Source organism: Gobio gobio (assembly GCF_949357685.1).
Source record: "Gobio gobio genome assembly, chromosome: 4".
Classification (NCBI taxonomy): Eukaryota; Metazoa; Chordata; class Actinopteri; order Cypriniformes; family Gobionidae; genus Gobio; species Gobio gobio.
The window spans coordinates 38,881,865-38,903,457 of record NC_137100.1 but is presented as its reverse complement, the minus strand read 5'-3'; the positions used below and the strand labels follow the sequence as shown (position 1 = coordinate 38,903,457).

At 38.0% G+C, this 21,593-nt stretch overlaps 1 protein-coding gene across 1 annotated transcript; it reads right to left on the bottom strand.

Moving 5' to 3' along the window:
• Positions 1-5,624: 5,624 nt before the first annotated feature.
• LOC307125170 (protein CutA homolog) lies at positions 5,625-18,028 on the bottom strand. Its single transcript, XM_079814827.1, has 6 exons — positions 17,747-18,028; positions 15,939-16,087; positions 9,225-9,284; positions 8,938-8,983; positions 8,693-8,742; positions 5,625-6,227 (listed from the first exon to the last, which is right to left on the bottom strand). Exons 1-6 carry the CDS (start codon positions 17,840-17,842, stop codon positions 6,125-6,127), a joined length of 504 nt encoding a protein of 167 aa, XP_079670953.1. The 5' UTR covers positions 17,843-18,028; the 3' UTR covers positions 5,625-6,124.
• Between the last annotated feature and the right edge of the window lie 3,565 nt (positions 18,029-21,593).

The following is a 21,593-nucleotide window of genomic DNA, read 5'->3' as shown; positions in this document are numbered from 1 at the left end:
ACGCGATTATAACAGATGCCTGAGAAGACTACAATAAAATTTAACCCGCCAAAGTGGCTAGTGGGGGTGTGTTACACGCCACAGCTGAAATCTATACCTGTTAATGTCAGAGATATAGCGCCAAAAACAGTGCATTTACTAAATGATAACATTAAACAAAATTACCATTTTTTTCTAGTTTCTCCAGTGGGGTGCGTTTGTGTTCCAGAGACTGTGGTTATTAGAGGTGTGTGCACGTTAAAAACGGCGTGATAGCTTTCTCATTAGCTCCGCCCCATACCGTGTTAAATGATTGACATCGACATTAAAGGACAACTTAACACATGGTTACCGAGTAGATCGTTCTCTGGGATGCGTTTTCATGAAAATCGAATGTAAAGAGTTTTATCTCTAAAAACAGATTAGCTTATAACGCTAGTATCTATGGGGCATAGAATAAGTAAAATTAAATCGCTAGTTAATACCACTAACAAGGCTCAAAATAGCCTCACACTAACTCGGTTGCATAAATAGGGTCCCTACGTGCAAACCGAAGCATTGAGAACTTTGTAAGTGTACAAACAGTTTAATAAGAAGATACTTTATAAAGACAGTAGGCTACATTACGCGTATACAGACAGGAGTCATCTTGGAAAACAGTCTCGACAAGTCGAGCCACGGTTGAATAATCCGCCATCTCTTTAGTGTGTATTCTTTGGAAGCACTAGTCTCTGTTGCGTTCAGTTTATTTTCTCTGTTGCGTTCAGTGCTTTCTTCCGGAAACAATGGACCATATGAGATTCCAAGTCACAGCTCATCACTTAGCACAGCGTTCGTGGCTCGACTTGTCAGACTGTTTTCCAAGATGGCTCCTGTCTGTATACACGTAATGTACTGTCTTTATAAAGTATCTTCTTATTAAACTGTTTGTACACTTACAAATTTCTCAATGCTTCGGTTTGCATGTAGGGACCATCATTATGCTACTGCGTTAGTGTGAGGCTATTTTGAGCCTTGTTAGTGGTATTAACTAGCAATTTAATTTTACTTATTCTATGCCCTATAGACTAGCGTTATAAACTAATCTGTTTTTAGAGATAAAACTCTTTACATTCGATTTTCATGAAAACGCATCCCAGAGAACGACCTGGTAACCATGTGTTAATTACCCCTAGGTTCATTTTTCACCGGAGTTGTCCTTTAAGGGGGAAAGTAGCCGTGAGACACGGGACTAGTCACTATAGTAAGTTAGAAGCATGGTGGAACGAGTTAGAATCATAGACCGTAAAAAAATATGGACGACGTGACTTCATTCTCTTCAGCTGAAGAAAAGTGAAGCTTCCAGAGGTCCGAATATGTCACTGACATCTTGCACAGATTTGGGATAGAGTCTGTGCATAGGGACCTCGAGACCAGAGTCTGCACAGTAGAGACCAGGAAGTAGAGCTGCAATATCAAAAGCCCGCCCGCACACTCTTAGGCTGAATCCGAAATCGCCCCCTATACCCTCAAATAGGGCATTATTTGAGGGGACAGCCATTTGTAGTGGTGTCCGAAACCGTAGTAGACATTATTGAGTGCACTCATTCAATCACACATTGCACCGCAATAACGAGTGTACAGCTGATGCACAATGGCTGTCCGAATTCACTCACTTGTTTTCATTCACTATTTCAAGTGAACTGTATTAGTGGACTAACATAGGGAATAATAAATTAGGGTTTAGGGGGCAATGTCAGATTCAGCCTTAGTCTCGCAGATGCAGAACAATTAATTATGTCGGTGTGAAATAAACAGTTATGGAAAAATAGAAATTAAAAAGCTAAAGCTCCAATCTCCTCCCGAAAATCCCGTAAAAAATCCGTTGGTGCCTCAGTGCCAACTTCACTCAGAGAAGCCGTCAATCTCAGCTGTCAATCATGACGTCACACCGCCTGTTTTTATAGCATCAAATAACAAACAAAAACCAAACTTATTTATAAAATGAACACTTGAAATGAAATTAGCATGATTCAAAACTGCCTAAAATGACAGAAACCAACACAAAATATTAAATGAAGTGTAATTTGATTGTTTAGTTTGTCTCGCTTCCATTTGAATACACAAGAGGGGATTGGGGTTATGAGCTATACTGGGACCAACCACCTGGAGGGTTCGAGGAGCGTCGGCTTCAGTTTATAACAGAAGTGTGGCAGTATTCATAATATTGATAACCACCTTGGGCAAATCATTTTATTTTGCGGAGAGTGCGGACAGTTTTTTTGTAGTGACCACAGATGGGTAATAAATCCTTCTTTTAAGCCCTACCCTAAAGGAACACCCAAACAAACTCTTGTAGGCTATCATTTATTCATCCACATTATAGTCACAATTAATACAGTGAGAGAAATTATATTTGAGTAGTTTAGTGAGAACACAGAGGAAACAAGACTTGGTTTTCATATCAGGTCAGCCATTCTTCTAGCTACTTTCTCATCATCACTAGCCTATCCAGCTACTCATTAGCTCAGTCAGTACTGAGTTAATTTGCCACTATTTTTAGGGTGTGAATGCCTAGCCTACATGAAAATATATTTAGATGTGTGATACAACGTCCGTTGTACAAATAATTGGGACCCACTTTATATTAGGTGGCCTTAACTACTATGTACTAACATTTTAATTAATCATTTGATAAATGCACTTATTGTGTACATACATGTTTTTACATTGTACTTACATTTTAAAAAATACCTGCATGTAATTACATCTGTAATTAATTTCTGTAGTTACATTTGTTGACACTTCCCTTACACCTAACCCTACCCTTAAACTTACCCATCCCACCACACCTGTCCCTAACCCTACCCGTATCCCACCTCAATATCAGCAAAGGTGTTTTGCAATACAATTTGAACGCACTAAGTACATTGTACTTATTTTTTGATGTAAGTACATAGTAGTTAAGGCCACCTAATATAAAGTGGGGCCAATAATTGTTCTAAATTTGTTATCCATGATCTATGATCCCACAAATGGCTTCCTGCTTCATTTTGCTGTTGCATGGAAACTGCAACTGAATTACTACAGGCTCTAAGTGACAATGAGATGGTGATGGCAAGCACAGTGCCCACCAGCCTGGTCCTTTTCCATTCATGCCCTGTTCATAAATATAACTTTTGGGAACTTCCTGTCCAATTTTCCTTTGAGAAACCGACATCTAAACACATGCAGCCGGCCACTTGGATTGTCATTTGGAGCCATCAGTCATTATTAGTCTCTGCAGATTTTCCCTTCTGTTTTAACAGTCTGCATATAATTATTTTGGGCAAAAGCTTCTTCTTGTTTCCACTTAAACCAACAGAGCCCATAGGGACATTCATGTATTTTCGAATATGGTTTTATGGCCTTTCCTAAATACATACTGTATAGAATAATGTCAACACTTTTCTAAAGTTTCAGTGTTTAAAAATAAAATTTTAGACTTTAATTTGAGTTAAATCAGAAAATAGGTTTAAAGGCTGATTAGTTTTACAGCAAGTGTTAAGTTAATAAATCAGAGTCTTCCATCAAATATATTTATATCTGGCAGAGATTTGTATTCAAAGTAGTATCATCACTTTTTCCTGCACAATCCACTTATTTAAACGCCCCCAAATAATTAAATAATTTTTACTGCTTACACTGCAGGTAAATAAGTTAAATTAGATTATCTACAAGCTTTGTGCAATGTCCTCCAGCTGAAAATAGGAGCCTCACATTAAATACTAAAAGATGGTGATGTTGATCTTATAGTCAAGTATGTATAAAAAGGAGTGACCTTATGAAAGATACTCTCTGTCAGCATGTGTTTGAGCAGTAGATGCTGTAATGGATGTTGTCTTTGATAAATGGTTTGACAATCAAACAGTATGAGCCATGATTGCCAACACTCTGTACATTGTTAGTCTGACATTAAAATGTAAGAGATATATAAGCTAGTATAAAAAAATAAAAAACAATTCATGAAGCAAAAGCAGTATTCCTTTACAGGTTACTATATGTCTAGTTAGATGAGTGGTCAGATTAGTGACTTCATTATGACTGGATCTCAGCAAATCCCAACACACAAAAGCACTTCCTCACATCTGCACTTCTATTGTGTTGCTACAGTGTGGACATAGACCCGTTCAACAAAACAAAATTTCCTATTCAGCTACACACAGTGAAAATTTGTCCATTTTGAGTTTTAAATGTAGTGAGGGAACAAAAAGACTCAGATCTGCTCTTGACTGATAAACCAACTGGACACAATATTATTTGTTGTAGATAAAATGGGTCTCGGTATAGTTTTAGCCTTTTTAGAAGCTCTTTTAATATTTAAATCTCTTAAATAACGCGTTCAGTATCTGCTAAAGGAACCTTTCTTATCTTGTTTGTATATAAATTGTATATCAACCCAAGTGTTAATTCATGGACGACTGTAATATTTCTATTTTAAACGAGTTGTGTAGAGATAAATAAAATAAAAAAAAGTGATTCACAACAACCTTACAGGCATTCTTTTGTGTTTAATTCAAACTTACTTTTTAGATTTGTTTTTTAGCTTGCTGTGATAAAGTGAAAATGCATTTATGTAGTGTCGGGAACCTCAATATTTACATTACATATTCGTACTGAATGAGCAACATGAACAAACTTAATTTGTCATATGTTGTAGCATATTTAATAATGTTAAAAAATCATGTAGTCAAAGTTAACAAGATCCCATTCATTTATTTTGAAATGAATGCATTACTTAAAAAAAACACTTAAATGCTGCACAACCATCACATTAAAACAAGCAAACATTAGAAATAAGTTGTATAAATGACCATATATTAACAAATGAATTCATATTAGCTTATAATATAAGCTATAAGTTATACTCTTTATTATAAAGTTATTAATGTCAATAAAATGGTCAATAAATATGAACAGAGGCTCTTCAGTATCAGTGAAGTTTATATTATGTCTCAGGTCACTGAAACAGACCACAATAAAAATATTATCCGTATCCAGTTCTATCATGACAACTCTCTGGAAGACTTTTAGTATGGTAATGGATATGACAATGTTAATGTATTTGGTCTTGGCGGAATAGATCTGCTATGCCGCTGCTGAATTGTTGCTGCTGTTGATTATTTCTGTTGTTGTAGATTATTGCTGCTGCTGATTATTATTATTATTATTATTATTATTGCTGCTGATACAGAGCAAGTACAGTATCTTGCTTCTGCCAATACATACACGACACGCTGCAGTGAGCATGTAAGACATGCTGCTGCACAAATAGCATATATCAATTCCCAAGTTTTTAGGCGAACTCTGAAAGCACGCTGCAAACTGCTATAGAGAATGATAACCAGCCATTTAAATGCTTAGCAGCAAGCTCATTGGCTGCAGATGCAACATGGACCAATCAGCTTGTGCCAAGTGGTTAACTTTGTAAATATCATCAGCCTGCGCCATCTAAAGTTTCATGACAGAACTAGGCATATATGTAATTTAAAGCCTTTAAAATGTCAAAGTTTTTGTTTGGAGTTTTTTGCCCCCCATTTCTTCAAGTTTTAAACGTTCTTAGCTACTTCTTAACTTTAAAAAAATATATAAAAATATTAATAATATTAATAAAATCTTTTTTTTTTAATCTCGCATTTCTCCTCTGCTTACACTTGCTCTGTAATCTTTTTGTCTAAATAATAAACCTGGCATTGTATACTACCACTGGCCCTGTGACAAATAGCTTTTGTTCCTCTATTGTAAGTGGCATTGGATAATAAAGCATGCATGCAGGGCTGTAGCTAGGGTTTCCAGTTGTTGCTGTGGGGCCACCTTGGTTGAAGTCGCGCTCCAGGGTGGGGTTGGGGGGATGGGTCATTACCACCTTTCTCCCCTCTAGCAACGGCCCTGAATGCATGTAAATGTACTGAAAAAAACCACATCAGACAAATCCTTTTACACACAAATCTTTCCAGTAAATATACACTGTGATCTTCATATTAATGGACAGTCACTCCTCTGTATGTGCCAGGGTTCCCATTAACCTGAGAATTTGTGCTCACACTCCCACATCCCATATTATATGTTTCTGCATGCAGAGCTTCCAACAGGGGAGCTTCTCCATTGGATTGCAGACAGTGATGTATCAAATATCAGTGACTGCATCTTCCATCCACTTCAGGTAGTGCTGGCTTCCATCATCAATAGGAAAACTGATGATTTCTGGAATGTCATATGGATGCACAGCTCTGAGGGAACACACATGGAGTTGAATTGAAATAACAGATGTAAAAATAATAAAAAAATAAAAATAAAAAAAAAATAACATTAAAATAACAAGGAAACAGCTTTACTTTGTAATGTACTCTACCATTCAAATGTTTGGGGTCAGCAAGACTTTTTTTTAATTAAATTAATAATTGTATATAGTAAGGATTAAATTGATCAAAAAAGACAAAGACATGTATAATGTTACAAACAAGATTTATCTTGAGCATCAAATCAGCATATTAGAATGATTTCTGAAGGATCATTTGACACTGAAGACTGGAGTAATGATGCTGAAAATTCAGCTTTGCCACCACAGGAAAAAAATTACATTTTAAAATATTAAAACAGAAAACAGCAAGGTACTTAACCCTAGTGATGTTAGCCGTGGCACCAAAGCTCTTGAGGCGTGTCAATTTTTTTAACGGTTTTTAGCGAAGCTTTGTATCGATGCTTGATTCGTTCCATCAAAATCACATGACCAATGATGTCCAAAGCTTCGTTTGACACACACCCATGTGACACCCTGCTTCATACTCGGATTAAAAGGTTTAAAAATGCGCGACACAGGGTGCGCCCTTGTGGGTTGTGGTGTATTGCGTTGCATTACTATAATCGTGTGAAAGTGTGTTTTTTTTTTCTTTTTTTTTCGTGTATGCACCTGCATTTATCCCAAATCCATCACCAAGACCACTCACAGTTTCTCTCTCACTGTCGATAACTCCACCCTGTTTCCATCCCTTCATAGTCGCAACCTCGGAGTCATCTTTGACAATAACTTCTCCTTTGAACAGCACATAAACCAAATCACTAGAACTGCCTTTTTTCATTTAAAAAACATTGCTCGACTCCGTCCTTCACTCTCGTTCTCCGCTGCTGAAACCCTCATCCACGCCTTCATCAGCTCCAGAATCGACTACTGTAACAGCATCCTGTACGGCACAGCATTAAAAAGCTTAAACAAACTCCAATACATTCAGAACTCTGCTGCTCGTCTACTCACCCACACCTGCACCCGTGACCACATCACCCCAGTCCTTAAGAACCTTCATTGGCTCCCGGTGCCACAACGAATTCAATTCAAAATCCTTCTCCTCACTCATAAAGCACTATATAACCAGGCCCCTTCCTACCTCACTGACCTGCTCCACCGCCACAACCCGTCTCGTTGCCTCCGGTCTTCCAATGCAAACTTCTTGACTTTACCTCCCAGGACCAAGCACCGAACCTGGGGGCATAGAGCCTTCTCTGTCGCCGCCCCCACCCTCTGGAACTCTCTACCCCAAAAAATCCGTGACTGCACCGATCTGCCAAAATTCAAAATCTTGACAAAAACTCATCTTTTTAAAATTGCTTTTAATGTTTAATTTAATCTTGCTTTACAATTTTCTATGTTGTTACATCTGTTTTACAATTTTCTGTAAAGTGTCTTTGAGTACTCAGAAAAGCGCTTACAAATTAAATGTATTATTATTATTATTATTATTATTTATTTACTTCCTCTATTCATGAGTTACAATTTTTTAGAAACAGGAAAAATATCCACAATACAAAATGTTATCTTTACTGTTTTGAGTTTATATGAGTATGCAATGGAACAGATTGTCGTCATGTATTTAATATATTGATTCATTAATTTATACATCTATCCATTCATTCATTTTTGTTTCTAAGATTAATGAGTTGGTCGGTTGTGTTTACAAATCAGTCAAGCTCTGATTTGAAAAGCTTTGAGTAATGAACCTTTTTCCGATACAATTGTGATTTCACTGCAGTGAATGGCCCACTGCTCCGGGAGAGTGAGTCCACGGTTTGCATTGTGTGTGTTCACTACTTATAATGTGTGTGCACTAACTTGGTATGGGTTACCATACTTAGCCTTCACGTGTCACTCTCATATTTGATACACCAAATGTTTTCTGTGATTTGGTTAGGTTAGACATATTTTTCAAATGTATTTATCCATATTGAAACCTCTCATTTCTAACATTTTAACCTATTAATAGATATGCCCTAATGATGACAATTTCCACAATAATTTAGAATTTAAAAGACTTCAACAAGTGTCACAAAGTATATGAGGTAAGTGGTACATGTCTTTTGGCCTGCTTACTGGTACCATAAACGGAGCAGATCTACACAATTTCCTTCAGACTGAGATGGTTTGTTGACATGGAAACTGTTATAGCATTCGAGAACCTAATTTAAAAGTTGCTCAACTTGTTTGATGATAATGCTGATTTGATTTTGAACTCTGGACCAATGAAGCATCACTATATATTGTGAATAACAACACGTGCTCTATAGATCATATATATCTATAATGAACTGAAATATTCAAACATTAAGCATTTGTGTCTGTTTAAATGTTTATCATGACTAATGTGCAAATATCTTGGGTCAAAATGTAGAAGTTTAAGCAACGTAGACAAAAAAAACTACTTACTTTATATAAGCCACAAGTCTCTGCACCAGAGATGTTCTTGTCCTCACAAGCTGTTAAAGAAATTATACATTTACTATAGGTAATATTTTTTAAATTGCATAACCATTATGAGATAAATTTGTTTACAACACATGATATAGAACCTTTGCGTACACTTTATAACTTTACATAAAAACATGAACACATTTAAAAATTATTTGATTTGAATTATACATTTTGAAGTTTTAATAAATATAGCAACACACCAGCAGTATTTCTGAGGCATCCCGAATCTCTCCTTTCCAGTAGTACCTGAAATTAATAAACAATAATATAATATATTTTCGATAAATTACATTTTATAAATGCACACATTTAATACTTATTGGATCTCATTTAGTCTTACAAGATTATTTAAAAATAATTATTAGAAACTAAAATATTACAAGTTTATTTATATTAAATTTCCATTTATTATCTGTATGAACTGTGGTGCTTTGTGTTCAGAAAGGTTAAAGGTTGGTGGGTGAAAAGTTAAACTTGCTGCTCTTACATAGTGGTAGTGCGAGGAAATATATTCACACATGCTGCCAGCCTTTTCTCCATGATGCCCCTAACAGAAAAAAAGAGAGATCGAGAGAATTTAGCTTCTCTGTATTTGCATACAACATCACAAGTCAAAGGCACTCTCTGTTCTAGGTACATGCACAGCTCATCTCAATGCAAGTGTAATACCATAGGAGTAAAATACAGTTTGAACAATTCATTTCAAGATGTATATCAGCAATGCAGAAATAACTTAAGATTGGAAGGTTTGCATGTGAGAGAGAGAGAGAGAGAGAGAGAGAGAGAGAGAGAGAGACTCAGAATGTATGCAGACCTATAACACAAACACACCCTTGAACCTAAAACTAGCTATATTTTGCATAAAAAGATACAGTAACTTTCTATCTATTAGTTTGATTTTCAATGTTGGTGGGGTTGGCTCAGAAATGTGTACTAGAATCTGTTATACTGGACTATGGTAGATTTGGGTTTGCCAGCTCATTGTTTGGGTTGTAGTGGTTTGGCTACTTCCCTTAGTTGTGCTGCCATCGCCTAGCCAACTGAAAATGTACCGGCTGCCTTTCCCCTTTCCTAATGCATCTGCCATTACCTCATACTATTTACCATACTACCTTGTGCTAACCATCCTCCCTTTCCATCATATTCTCTTACTCGATCAATAAAATTCCTTTCCTACATTAGCAAAGCATCATTCCATACTCCAGACATTCTGCACTTCCCAAAGGTCTCATTTTTGTGTGCCCATGCTTTATTAAAGAAACTGGATGGATTGTTACTCCTGGATCAGAAAAATGGAAAAGCAACCTCACACTTGTGTGGTTCTGAAACAAGAACTGCTTGGATGAGCTTACTAATCTGAAGTGCACTCTAATGACTTAACCACTGTAAAGTGCTCTTTAACAAGAGTATAATGGGAAAATAAATCCTAATGCAGCTGAGAGGGAATACGAAAGCTCAGGTTGAGATACAATATGAATCATGGTCAGGTTTAGCAAGTTCTGCAAAAACAATTGTGGAGATCCTTGTGGTATGGAAGACAATGTAACAGATAGCTTTTTGTAATAATTTCTTTGTCCATGTGAACAAGGCTGGACTGTATTCAATGAGCATATTTACATGCACACTTTAACCCAATTATAGACACAAACCCGGTTCTGTCTGCTTATTGAAGTGTGCATGTGTGATATGTAATAGGAAAGTATGGAAGCTTGTTTCAGCCACAGAATAAAAATAAAATGTGTATGATGACTTTATCTCACAATTTGGACATGTGCATTCATTGATATCTGAGATTCAAACTCATAATTCTGACATTTTTCTCAGAATTGCATAATGTAAACTCGCAATTGTAAGAAAAAAAAAGTCAGAATTGAGATAGAAAGTCGCAATTACCTTTTTAATTTTTATTGCGGGGCAGAAACAAGCCTCCATAGGAAAGCGTCCTTACTGTGGATTTAAGCACATGGAGTGAGGAGGAAAGGAGGAAATACATTGCAAACTCTGACTCTTTCATGACCCAAGAAATTATAAAAATCTTGGTTCAGTCAAAATACTGCTTATATATTTAACATCACATCTCACATAACAATTGAAATAGTTGGAATCAGATACACGAATGATTAGGTTATGTCACTATCAGGGAATAACCTGATTTTTTAAATAAATAAAGTCTTGCAAGCATGAGTTGCTGGGTTATTTGTTTGCATGTAAACCAGGACAATGGATTAATTCAATACGCTGAATTTTGTGAGTTATCAGCGTACACTCTAAAAAATGCTGGGTTAAAAATAACCCAAGTTGGGTTGAAACATTTTCATTTTTAAGACTTAAGAGTTTACTATTCTTTTGCCATTTTGCCAATTCAACTTCAAAATAAACTCTATTTACATGTAATGATACATTTATTGTACTCTATGTCACAAACAGGCTGTAAACTTAAAACACCATTTTGACAATTTGAGAATAGTCTTAATAGAATTAATTTGCCTAATCTTCCCGGTACTTTAGACCGCGGTGGAAACGCAGATAGTAGCAGGTCTGGGGGAGAAAAAGTTCCTGGGAAAAAAGTTCCTGGTACAAATAGTTCCGGGTAATTTCGGAGGAAACGCGGCTTAGATCACCATGCAATTAAATTTTGATGTGGGACGTAGTTTTGTAGTGCGTCTCTGGTTACTTAAAATATCCCCAGTTCACCGAGAGGAGGGAACGAGACATTATGTCATTGAGGACACTATGGGTAAACCTAATTTCATAACATCACCACATAACCACACTTGCGACACTGATATGTGTGTATGATGATTGAGGACTCCAAAGAAAATGTTCCCTTTCGAGGTCAGTTCTCTCGAAACTCCCTTTCTCCTAGAATACTGAAGTCCTATTGAATGGTGCCGTGAACATCACGCCTGCCAATGACACCCCTGCTATATAAGCCTCTGTTAACGTCATTGCATTAGAATCTTTTGAATGAGAGAACCATAGGTAACCATGCTCCCAGACGCTGAGCGTAATATAACACATCAACTTATGCAATTTCTCATTCCCTCCTCTCAGAAGAACCGGGTTACTTTGAGTAACCAGAGACATTCCCTTTCGAGGTCGGTTTCCTCAACATTGTGTCATTGATGACGCTAAGGGGACAATATAACATCACAATGTGTTATTTAGAATTAGCTAAATAACCAGTTATTTAGAATTAGCCAGTTGTCAAGATAGTTCAGGATATGCATATGACTATGTGACTATATAACATCACATATAATGTGTTATTTACATTGTTATTTACAATGTGACTATATAACATCACAACTTATTTCTGTGTTTTTTAGCTTGTTTGTTGTACACTTTGTCACATATCCGCTTTTAGACATTGTTCTGTTTTTTGTTATAAGTCTGAAATGACAAGGAGGCTGCTTCATGCAATACAAAGTCAATGGAGACGGTTTGATTGCCGGATTGATAAATTTTACTTATTCTATGCCCCATAGACTAGCGTTATAAGCTTATCTGTTTTTAGAGATAAAACTCTTTACATTCGATTTTCATGAAAACGCATCCCAGAGAACGATCTACTCGGTAACCATGTGTTAATTACCCCTAGGTTCATTTTTCACCGGAGTTGTCCTTTAACAGTGGTTGCTTGTGGCAACACAGCACAACTTCCTGTGTTTGCAATGCATTCTGAGCAGCGAAGAAGAACAGTGCAGCAGTTAGGCAAACTAGCGGTCATAATAACTAGGTCTTGTTTAAGAAAATTGTATCGGATCGGTACATGGGTTCAAGTACTCGCCGATACCGATGCCAGAATTTGTTGAGGTATCGGTGATATTTCCGATACTAGTATTGGAATCGGAACAACTCTAGACATATCGTCCAGTCCTAGCGTCTGCATGTAAAACATTGGCATCTGACAGTTCTTGCAAACCACAGCTGATTGGGGATGACGCAGGGCAATGGGCGGGAATAAAGTAATGCTCGCGAGGTCGTGTGCACGAGGAAGGAGCAGGAATGCTTAGTGACTGTAGTCACCGATGGCGCGGCTGCCATTAGCAACAGTGTTTTTTGAAAAAACTTCAGGGGTGGTGATCTCCGCAGCTTGAACACGGCGAGAGAACTGATTATAGCAGAGCGCTCTCGAAAGAGAGAGCGGGGCAGGCTCAAATTGACAGTGAATAAATCTCTATTCCTAAAAATGTGATTGACTGACTGGGTTGTAACATGCTACTCTGCACATTGAAAGAAAGCCATAGGCACTACAAGTGGTGAAGGAGCTTTGGTTTGTGACTGTTTAGCACATTCTCAGAATGGGCCAGAATTAGCCAGTTGTCAAGATAGTTCAGGATATGCATTTACACTCAATTTCAGAGGGGACAGTGCAGCATCCATGCATTTTGTGAACGTGCATGGTGCCAATGACAGGCTGAAGGACAGAACCAGAAACTGAAAGGCCACGCCCTCAAAGGCTAATCTCAAGCACCTGTGATGAGGTGCTATATGAATGGTAAAGTAGGCGTCTCTCAGGTCTACCGGAATGAACCAATCCACGGGGAGATTTGCGCGAGGATTTGTCTTACAGTGATCATTTTGAATGAGCACAGTGGAAGAACACGGTTCAACGGTCTCAAATCCAAAATAGGTCGAAGGCTGCCATCCTTTTCAGAACCAGAAAATAGCGGCTGTAAAAGCCACTCACCTCTTTAGCACGGTTCTCTAAATTATGTTTTATTAACAAAGTTCGGGAGGAGCACGTTCAGATAATTGACACGAGTGGAGAGCATTCAGCCAATCAACAATAAGAGATATATATATTCAGCAGTCTTACCTCCGTTTGTTTATAGTTTATCTGCATCCCTCCACCACCCCTTCTCCACACTTTTAGTTCTTACCACTTGCATACACGGGGGGTGTACTCTGGGTTCGGGCCAAATTCCGAGCTCTGAGCCCTCCCCCTGGACAGCACGCCAAATACGCATTTAAATTTACTCCCTCTAAATTATATGGAAGTGTGAACTCGTGAATAGTGCGTGCATCTCTGTGCATAAGATCTGAGCATCTTGTGGCAGGGCAGTAGACATCACGCCGTTGAAGCGGGGTGGTCTGCGACAAAACTGCAGAATGTAGCCACTTTTCTCATCACCCATTTCGAAATGCCCGGAATCACTTGCCAAGCAGTTGCATTGTATTCTAGTTCAAAGGGAGTTTCCCCATAGCGTCCTCAATGATGCAATGTCAAGAGAACCAACCTCGAAAGGGAACATTTTCTTTGGAGTCCTCAATCCTCATACGCACATGTCAGTGCCGCAAATGTGGTTATGTGGAGATGTTGTTATGTAATTTGGGAAGGCAAATTAATTGTAGGTCCTAATAACAATTTAATAATAATAATAATAATAATAATAATAATAATAATTTAATACATTAATGAGAAAGCAAGCCAATTATTGTCTTAAAGGTCCCATGGCATGAAATTTTCATTTTATGAGGTTTTTCAACATTAATATGAGTTCCCCTAGCCTGAATATTGTCCCCAAGTGGATAGAAATGTTGATCGGTGTAAAACCGAGTTGTGGCTGTCTTTCTCTGCCTTTGAGAAAATGACAGGCCAGACTAGCCAATCCTGAAGTCGCCTGGTTTGACGTCCAAGCAGGCACGGTTTCCTCCCTTTCCTCCGCCCAGAGAATCTGGCACGCCCATGCAAACGCTCGAGAGATCATTGCATCATTGCTTGTGAACGAGTGAACGCTGGCAGTTTCTCAGTGTTTGGATGTACAAATGAAAACAGAAGTCTTTTTTCAGTTCCTTCTGATCTGTGATCAGTGATTTCTGATGTGTAGCTAATTATTTATTATTCGTGCACACAATGCGGCTTCTCTCTCTCCAGACAGAACGGTGTTTTCGTGTTTTATATCTTGTGAGTCAGTGTTTTTGTACGTCCTCGTCGCGTCTATCGGTTCTAAAATGTGCATACAGTCATGAGTTTCTGCTCAACATCAGCAGAGATAAACCTCACACACGCCGAAGCTCGGCCTTCAACATCCCCGACCCACAGTACTGCATCTGGCCCACAGCGGAGGCACCAAACGCGGCGTGAGATTAAGCAGAAGGGGGGTAAGCTTGAGCATATCCGGGCTAGCCAGCCTAGCCCCACAATAAACTGGATTACATCCGATTACTGCTGTTGTGTCTTTGTTAGCGCTGTGTACTCAACGCGCGTCACTGACGCTTTTATTTTATTTTAAAAATAATGCTATTATCAACACTTACTTTTAACTCGTTCATCTCGACAGCTGTAATGGTACTTTGCATGTGTTACAAAGTTGGTAGAATAATGATGAAGAGGACTCGGTGTGACTGGGACTCGTGTTTATTCAGAACTCTCAGATACAAACACAATAAACTCGCGCTGACTGACAGCGCTCTCATAACTCAGTAGTTACTATAAATAACTTTGTTAGCAATCGCTGAGCTCAGTCTCTGATACATTAGTGATGTCCGGTTCGCGAACGATCTTTCTTTTGAACCAGTTCTTTTTAGTGAACCGAATCAGTTCACCAAATCGGACTGAATCGTTCTAAACGGTTCGCGTCTCCAGTCAGCGCTGATCCATAATTTACTAAAGTTACTAACTTTCTGACATGAGTGACAGTCCCTCCGACTAGAAATAGACTAATAACCTAAAGTATATGCTGTAACTAAAACAGTTCAGACATGCTGAGAACTGATGTGAAGTGAACTCAGGTCCATCCGTCTCCCTGGCAGACTCGTGCCTGCTCGTGCCTCGATAAACCACGCCCCCTCCGCTCATATAAAATGCAAAGATGTCAGCCAATCACAACAGTGGGCGTTTTTACTGAAGTCTCACAGCAGACACGCCTCTTGAAGCAGGGCATTCAGCCACAGGGCAAACAGCAGTATAGAAAAAATGCCTTTTATTTCTAAATTATGACATTTTATGATGTAAAAGTCATACTAACAATATAAGTACAGCTCAGGAAACATTATAAAATAATAGAAAAATGCCATGCCATGGGACCTTTAATATCGTCAAAGGCATCAGCCCTCTGCGCTATGTCTGACTATCGTCGATACACAATACTATCTATCTAATACTAATATTGTCTAATATTGGTATTGACAACCATTTAACACTCTATATTTATTTCCTTGTGTGTGTTTGTACATGACTGCATGCGTACTGTACCTGCCAATATCTCTAGCAGTTTGTTCCGTAGGACAGTTGACAAGCAGCACCGAATGATATCCGGCCACATAGCTTCCTGTGATAGCAGAATGAATCTGAACACTCAGTGTCTTCAACACAGGGTACAGGGCGAGGGTCAGGACTAGAATCTACACACACAAAAAGGGGACCATTTAGAGAGAACAAAGAGCATTAATACAGTTAAGCATGATGTACAGTGCTAAAATCATCTAATATCATCCATGGATTTTCTAGAATGTATGTAAATAATGTATCTTTTCATGTTATTTTCCAAGTGCAGATGAATAAAATGTAACAGGTAATGCATCAAAGAGCTGCTCTGAGAAAGGGCTACACTGAAATGTTTATATTAAAGTTAAACATTTCAATATATGTAAACAGTGTAATTGGAACAAACGACCATGTTCTTTCTGAAATACTGGAGATAAGTTTACCATTACTATACTGCTTTTTAGTCATTTTGGATTAAGTATTAATCAACTCAATTCATGCATGAACAGTATTTATCAGAATTTTGAGTTATGCAAATAGGCCTACTTTATTCAGAATATCCTACACTCTAACTGAATTGTATTCATCTTTATCTGTGCATGTGGCAACAGATTCAGGTCATTCTGGGTTATATTAGACAGAGATGAAAAGTCAAGCTATTAATATGGATTAAAACGGATAGTTTACATCACCCCCAAAAATGCTAATCCGGTCATCATTTACTCGCTTTAATGTTATTTCAAACCTGTATAAATTTCTTCTGCAGAACAAAAAAATAGTTGATATTTGAAAGAATACAACATTGGGCCCCATTAACATTATTGTATGGGGCAAAAATAAATAAATCATTTATTCTTAAACAAACTTTCTTTCTTCTGCAGAATAAATCTTTGTATCTGTATTCTGTAGAAGAAAATATGGCATACAGTTTTGAAACAACACAGTGTGTAAATTATGGCAGAAATGTTAGGGTTTAAAAAAAAGTTTTAATGAACATGAATGTATAATAATGTATAAATTAAATTACTAATATTACAATAAATGCAGCATAATAACTTCCATAAAAAACAATTAAAAGTTAATTTCTTTGTTTATTCCTAATATATGAATATTCAGTAGCTGTGGAGCATGTTAACAGCTTTTTCAGAATAAAGACTTGGATCTCAATAAGAAAGTAACTTGACACAACCATACAATACACAACTTTAAAACGCTCTCGTCAACTTCAGCCATTCATTTGAGGATCGCGAGGAAAGCGCTCAGCAGCTGATCTTGAAGAATTACTCCTGAATGCACAATCGCATCTTTCAATGCCACAGAGGGCATTAAACATGCATTATTGTGTTCGATGTGAAAAGAACAGTGAGGGATTATCCTGCGACCTGATAACAGATTATATTTGCCACAACAATGCAGGACGCTTGCTCAGCTCTTTGGGAAACAAGGCTTGCTATTTAGTTCAGAAGTCGGCATCACATTTTAGTAGGCTACATTTCACAAACTCAACTCATTTCTCACACACAACAAATAGTTGCAAATTATATTGGAGCAGAAACACTTCATACAACACCGTTCACATCAGGCTCTTTTCTTTTAAGAATTTCACGTGAGGTCTTGAGATGTAGTTTTTAAACTAATGATTAACTCGCAGGGCTATTGGTATTCAAAAACAGTTCAACAAGTTTACGCCGTTTTGAAAGGCAAAACAGTCTGCTGTGTTCAACTTGCCAAGCACGTTCTTGCTCAAGTCTTTCAATATAAATGTCACGTATCAAGAGAAATAAAACTGGATTTACCACGCAAAAGACCACAAATCCCGATCGAGGGACAGCCGAAGACATTATGTCCTTGGGATGGCGCTGGTACAAGCAATCCGGTTTGTTCTCTTGCATATTTATTTAACAACAGTAGAAGTTACATCGTCAGTGAAGTGTAGGCTTCTGTGCGCAAATCAGCTCGTCAGGTGTTTTGCAAGTTCATCCCAATAACGCACTGAGTAGTACGCCGGACAGTTTGGATACTGGATAGTCTGGGCATTTCCCAAAGCGGCTGCGTGTCGCGCTTGATGCTGATTGAGTGACGCTCATATCCGGATACCGAGGCTTCCAATCCAGAGCGGAGCACGGGGCTCATCATAAGAGGATTGAAAACCTAATACATTTAAGTGCTGCTTCTGACTGGTTGTAGTTTGTTTTGTAGCCTAAGTGAAATGCATGTTTACAAAACCTCAATATTGCCCTACATCCTACATGTAGGCCAGGTTAATAATCTGATAGGTTAAGTTTGTTAACTCACTGCAACAAACAAGCTAGCCTGCCTAACCCACTATAATTTGTTCATTATGGTTTTACAACAAAAAATAAAAAACAACACTTTTTGAGAAATATAAATTATTATCTATTTCGTTTGTTCATATTTCATTCCTTTTAGTGTCTTTTTTTGTGTGTATTAGCCTATTTTTTTCTTACGTTGTTGAAAAGGGTAACCTAGCCTAACTGAGAACGCTGGCTAACCACATGGACCAAAAAGACACAGCATTTCTACGTGTAAGCGTTAACGATTGTTTGGCGGGGAAAGTGGGGTGAGTTGTGCCAATTTTTACTCAAAGTGACTTTAAGCGAGGCCATGACAGTAATGTCTTCAACTTAAGAATATGCATATATTTCAGGATGTGGTGCATCCCTGAGAACAATAACTTTGGATCTGAAATGAATCGTTTCAGAAGCCTATAGCTTTTTGGGGAAAAAAAGTGGTCTCGCACAACTTGCCCCTGGTGAGGGGTAAGTTGTGCCTTTGGGGAGAATACGTTGGGGTAAATTGTGCCAGTGATTTCTGAAGTAAAACAGAACGTAATGCTATATGAAAGCAAGACAAATTCAAAATTACGCATTTAAGGTTTATTTAGATATTGTCACCCTATTACACTGTTGGAATAAGTCATATTTTGTAGTTTTTGGGAAAACACAAACTTAAATACACAATATATGATAATTGTGTGAATAATTTCAGGCAAAAAGGCTTTGGCAATAAATGCCTGTTGACATGCATAAAGCTGCCTGTCAATTATGTAACATATAAGAATAGTGACTAGGCTCATTTCTAAACATCCTATTGTGACTTAGGCCTCTTAAAAACGGAATAAAATCTCTTTAATAACAAAACTGAAATCAGTGTTAGCTAAATTAAACAAATGGCAGGTGAGTCAAACACTGATGAGGCATGCCCATCTCCTCACATCTCCAGATTATCCCCTGTGGGCATGTAGGTCTAGGTGGTCTGGATCTGGCCTACTACTTAACATCCCACTTGTCAATGCTGCAGGGACATCTATACATTTCTGCTCCCTTCTGGCTGTACCACCAAGTTTTTGGGGTGTGGGTGGTTTCTTGAGCACATCACCGGATGACTCCTTCATCGTTTTCTTTAAATGTAAAGATGGGCTTTCCATCCACAGACTTCTTTCAACTTTGGCACAACTTAACCCAGGCCCTTTGGCACAAATCACCCCAGACCCACAAGTTTGAAAAACTAGCATGATCCAGCAGGTAAGAGCTAACATCATGTTAACTGTATAGACTCATTGTGTAGCCTGCTAAAGCACTAAATGTTTTCAAACTTGTCTATAATTGCTCAGACACTACAATCAAAAAACCTTGATCATAGAAATTTTACTTTGAAAGGAAAAAAAAACATTTTTTTTTAGCTAAAATGTTCTAACCTCTCTTCTTTAGAGAATGAGTAAAATGGATGGCTTTTCAAAATTATGTGGTCACGTGACCAATTTCTTCTATGGTTTTCCAGAAACAATGGGTGGAACTACTTCCCCCCCTGGCACAAATCACCCCACTCTCCCCCTACTTGTTTTGTATTCAAAAATGTTATTCACCAAACAGTGGAGTGATTATTACAAGTCAGATAATCTAATGGTCTGAGAAAATCCAGCTGCACGTGAAATTACTTCAGCAACCTCTAGATGTCGCAATGTCTTTTGTTTTGAAATGGTTTTAGCAGAGTGAACAGTTGCCTACATTACATAGCCTACTGAACAATTGCCAATGAATTGTTTAACTGTTAATAGAAAAAAAGCAGTCCAATCAGCATATTTAGCAGAGAGGGTGAACATATCAATCTATTGCACACCATAAAAAGTACAATTGGATCAAAAATCAAATTGGATAATTTGCAATTTAACCCTAAAGCCATCTTTTGGAAGAAATAGTTTTTTTGTTAATTTAAAAAAAAAAAAATACTTTCTTTAATCTGAGCGGTACAAGACATGGCTACTTTTCCTAAGTTTGCCACCTGAAGTTAACACACAAAAAATTGACTCGATTCTACAATGTTAAGTGCTTGAAAAAAAAAGTCCTTAATCCCGCCTTCGTGGACAAAAATGGGCACCCAGGAAGGAATGGAAAAAACTGTAATCCCAAGCATATTTTTATTTTATTTTTTCAATAAAAATCAATAAATCCAACACAATGCAGATCATACATACACACAAATGAAGGAGTGAGCCTATACAACATTCTCAATGTGGCAAACATTCACACACACTCACACACACACATGCTCGCACACACACACACGCACGCACGCACGCACACACACACACACACACACACACACACACACACACACACACACACACACACACATCCACAAAAGCATTGCATTGAAAGCCATTGAATGAGCCTATAATAGAGTAAGTTTTAGTTTTTTATTCACACACACATACACAAACAAAGGAATTAAGTGAGCCAATAACTGGGCAATAATAAAAAAAAATGTTTTTTAAAACATTGGTTTACAGAGTTCAGCCCATATACAGTGATTGAGTTCTATTGTCATCTACACTCACCTAAAGGATTATTAGGAACACCATACTAATACTGTGTTTGACCCCTTTTCGCCTTCAGAACTGCCTTAATTCTATGTGGCATTGATTCAACAAGGTGCTGAAAGCATTCTTTAGAAATGTTGGCCCATATTGATAGGATAGCATCTTGCAGTTGATGGAGATTTGTGGGATGCACATCCAGGGCACGAAGCTCCCGTTCCACCACATCCCAAAGATGCTCCATTGGGTTGAGATCTGGTGACTGTGGGGGCCATTTTAGTACAGTGAACTCATTGTCATGTTCAAGAAACCAATTTGAAATGATTCGAGCTTTGTGACATGGTGCATTATCCTGCTGGAAGTAGCCATCAGAGAATGGGTACATGGTGGTCATAAAGGGATGGACATGGTCAGAAACAATGCTCAGGTAGGCCGTGGCCATTAAACGATGCCCAATTGGCACTAAGGGGCCTAAAGTGTGCCAAGAAAACATCCCCCACACCATTACACCACCACCACCAGCCTGCACAGTGGTAACAAGGCATGATGGATCCATGTTCTCATTCTGTTCACGCCAAATTCTGACTCTACCATCTGAATGTCTCAACAGAAATCTAGACTCATCAGACCAGGCAACATTTTTCCAGTCTTCAACTGTCCAATTTTGGTGAGCTTGTGCAAATTGTAGCCTCTTTTTCCTATTTGTAGTGGACATGAGTGGTACCCGCTGGGGTCTTCTGCTGTTGTAGCCCATCCGCCTCAAAGTTGTGCGTGTTGTGGCTTCACAAATGCTTTGCTGCATACCT